Source organism: Laccaria bicolor, genomic scaffold (assembly GCF_000143565.1).
Source record: "Laccaria bicolor S238N-H82 LACBIscaffold_199 genomic scaffold, whole genome shotgun sequence".
In the NCBI taxonomy this organism is placed as follows: domain Eukaryota; kingdom Fungi; phylum Basidiomycota; class Agaricomycetes; order Agaricales; family Hydnangiaceae; genus Laccaria; species Laccaria bicolor.
Genome location: NW_001890057.1, coordinates 8953 through 11009, shown reverse-complemented (window position 1 = coordinate 11009; position 2057 = coordinate 8953). Strand labels below are relative to the sequence as shown.

General features: G+C 46.0%; 1 protein-coding gene across 1 annotated transcript; it reads left to right on the top strand.

The window, feature by feature from the left end:
- Nucleotides 1–1086: 1086 nt before the first annotated feature.
- On the top strand, nucleotides 1087–1628 carry LACBIDRAFT_300254 (uncharacterized protein; the record flags this gene model as incomplete). The annotated part of the gene is made up of 2 exons (XM_001890852.1): nucleotides 1087–1347; nucleotides 1401–1628. The coding sequence occupies 2 exons, from the start codon at nucleotides 1087–1089 to the stop codon at nucleotides 1626–1628; spliced, it is 489 nt and encodes a 162-aa protein (XP_001890887.1).
- Nucleotides 1629–2057: the final 429 nt, after the last annotated feature.

Genomic DNA, 2057 nt, shown 5'->3' with positions numbered 1-2057 from the left:
ACATTCTTCCCGCGAAGGTAGAATTCCAGCCTATCATCAAACTTCAAGATTCGATCTTGGCTTAATGTTTGCCGCTACCGGGCCCATTAAGTATCGGACCTGTAAAATTTTTCAGACTTGAGATAAGCGCGAGTTGAGGACTTTCTCAGAGCGTAAAAAAACCTCAAAAAGCGCTTGACATGCTGGTACCAACCCACCCACACCATTGAAGCAGCAGATGTCTCCCTCAACATGTAATGACAAGAACGACTCGCGGTTATTTAAATCAGGACTCCCTAGAAAATTTGTTATTTTGGATGAGGAACAGTGAGAGCAATTTAGTCGAACTGCTTGAATCACATTTCAATCCTTGACGAGTTACATGCACAGCATCTGGCCCAACTTTCAATGCCCCCTCCGCAAGGGCATAATTTACTATATCCGACACAATTTGATTATTGAGCATCACCTTTATTCTTCTGGCACGCACAACGTTCGTCTGCAAACCCCTCATACAGATGTAATGACCGATACACTTTCTACTAGGTGCGGGTTGTTGCAAACCTTGAACGATCGTCGACGGGGGTCGGTGTTGAGCTCGTTCCAATCAAAGACAATTGCCAAATACTCCTCATGGCGAAGTATTTCGCAGAGAGATATCAAGATGACGACAATACTGGTACCCCGCTCTATCTATACCTATCAATCCACGAAATTCGCTCTTACCGGCTTGGTCCTGCTTTATGGACTTATAATGATCGGGGTCACTGGGATATCAATCACTTGCAGTTGATGACCTCGCATACGAATACTTTGGGAATAACATTCGGAGTGGATCATAAAACTCATATGAAGTTGTTCGACATCTCAACCGAAGCAGACTACCCGTTAATCGAGGCTGGGACATTGAATTATAACCGTTATCTCGACCATTTAGGTTTGTCGCATCTTTTCGTGTAATGGCCTATTTGCCCAACGGCACTTGAAGTTGGATTGTCTCCCGACAGGTGCATTCTCCTCAGTGTGGACAAGAATATTAAAATGATCGACGTTTTGTCCACCAACCCAAGCGAAACAAACAACATGGATTTTTCTTTCGTTAGCCGCATGTCAATGCCCTCGAATCCCGACAAATCCAACCGTCAAGAGGCGATCAAATCACTCGGGGGGCCATTACATGCATTTTCTGCAGATGGGTACAAGTTCGCTATAGCTACCGCCGATGGTGTAGTGTCAGTCTGGGATGTCCGAAGGAAAGTTCCGCTGGGTGTATTTATGGCGGATGCTTCAAGGCATGACGACTGGTCCATATTCATTCTTCAATTTCACAGTGGAATGTCAGGGAAGGAAGTTTTGGTGTTCGTGGAGGTAAGTTGACACTTTGCACTCTCATTCCTACTGTTTAAATGAATGATTTTCAGAATGACATTTCTGGTCATAAAATAATTCACTTAGTCGACGCAACATCCTTTGAGATGGAAGAAACTCTCTACTTGCCCGAAACTGACAGAGACAATAGATGGAGTCGGGCAAGCACTTTATTCTTCGATCCGTGCGGAAGAAGTATGTATGCCTCGGTGGAAGGGATCCTGTTTGAATGGGACTTCCAGAAAAGTATGGGGTTAGAGTGGTGGCTTGGGGAGGAGTAGGTTCGACGACGATACTGGAGGTATTCGAGTTCACACCATTTTTAGTTCATCACAATAATCTTCAACAACCTTGAGAGAGAGCGTCAACATTGACGTTGACTTATCTGACGATTGAGCGGCCAGTCGGAGAAACAACTCAGCGCGTCAAAGGAAACGAGAAATCGTCAATCTCATAAGCCCTGCATGAATAATTCAGATAGCCCCAGGCACGCAGGCCTTGTGCAGCGAGCGCTCGCGTCGGCATGGGAGCTTGGGCTTAGTCATACTGCATTAAACAAGTTGAGTTTACTCCGATAGGAAGGCTGTTGCGGAGAACGTGGAGACATTTGTCGCAGAAGGTGGTATCGGTGAGCACGATGGGAGGACGACAGGGCCGATAGATGAGGGGGCGAAATTCTATGCGGTGTGTGTGTGCATCCCTACGCCATA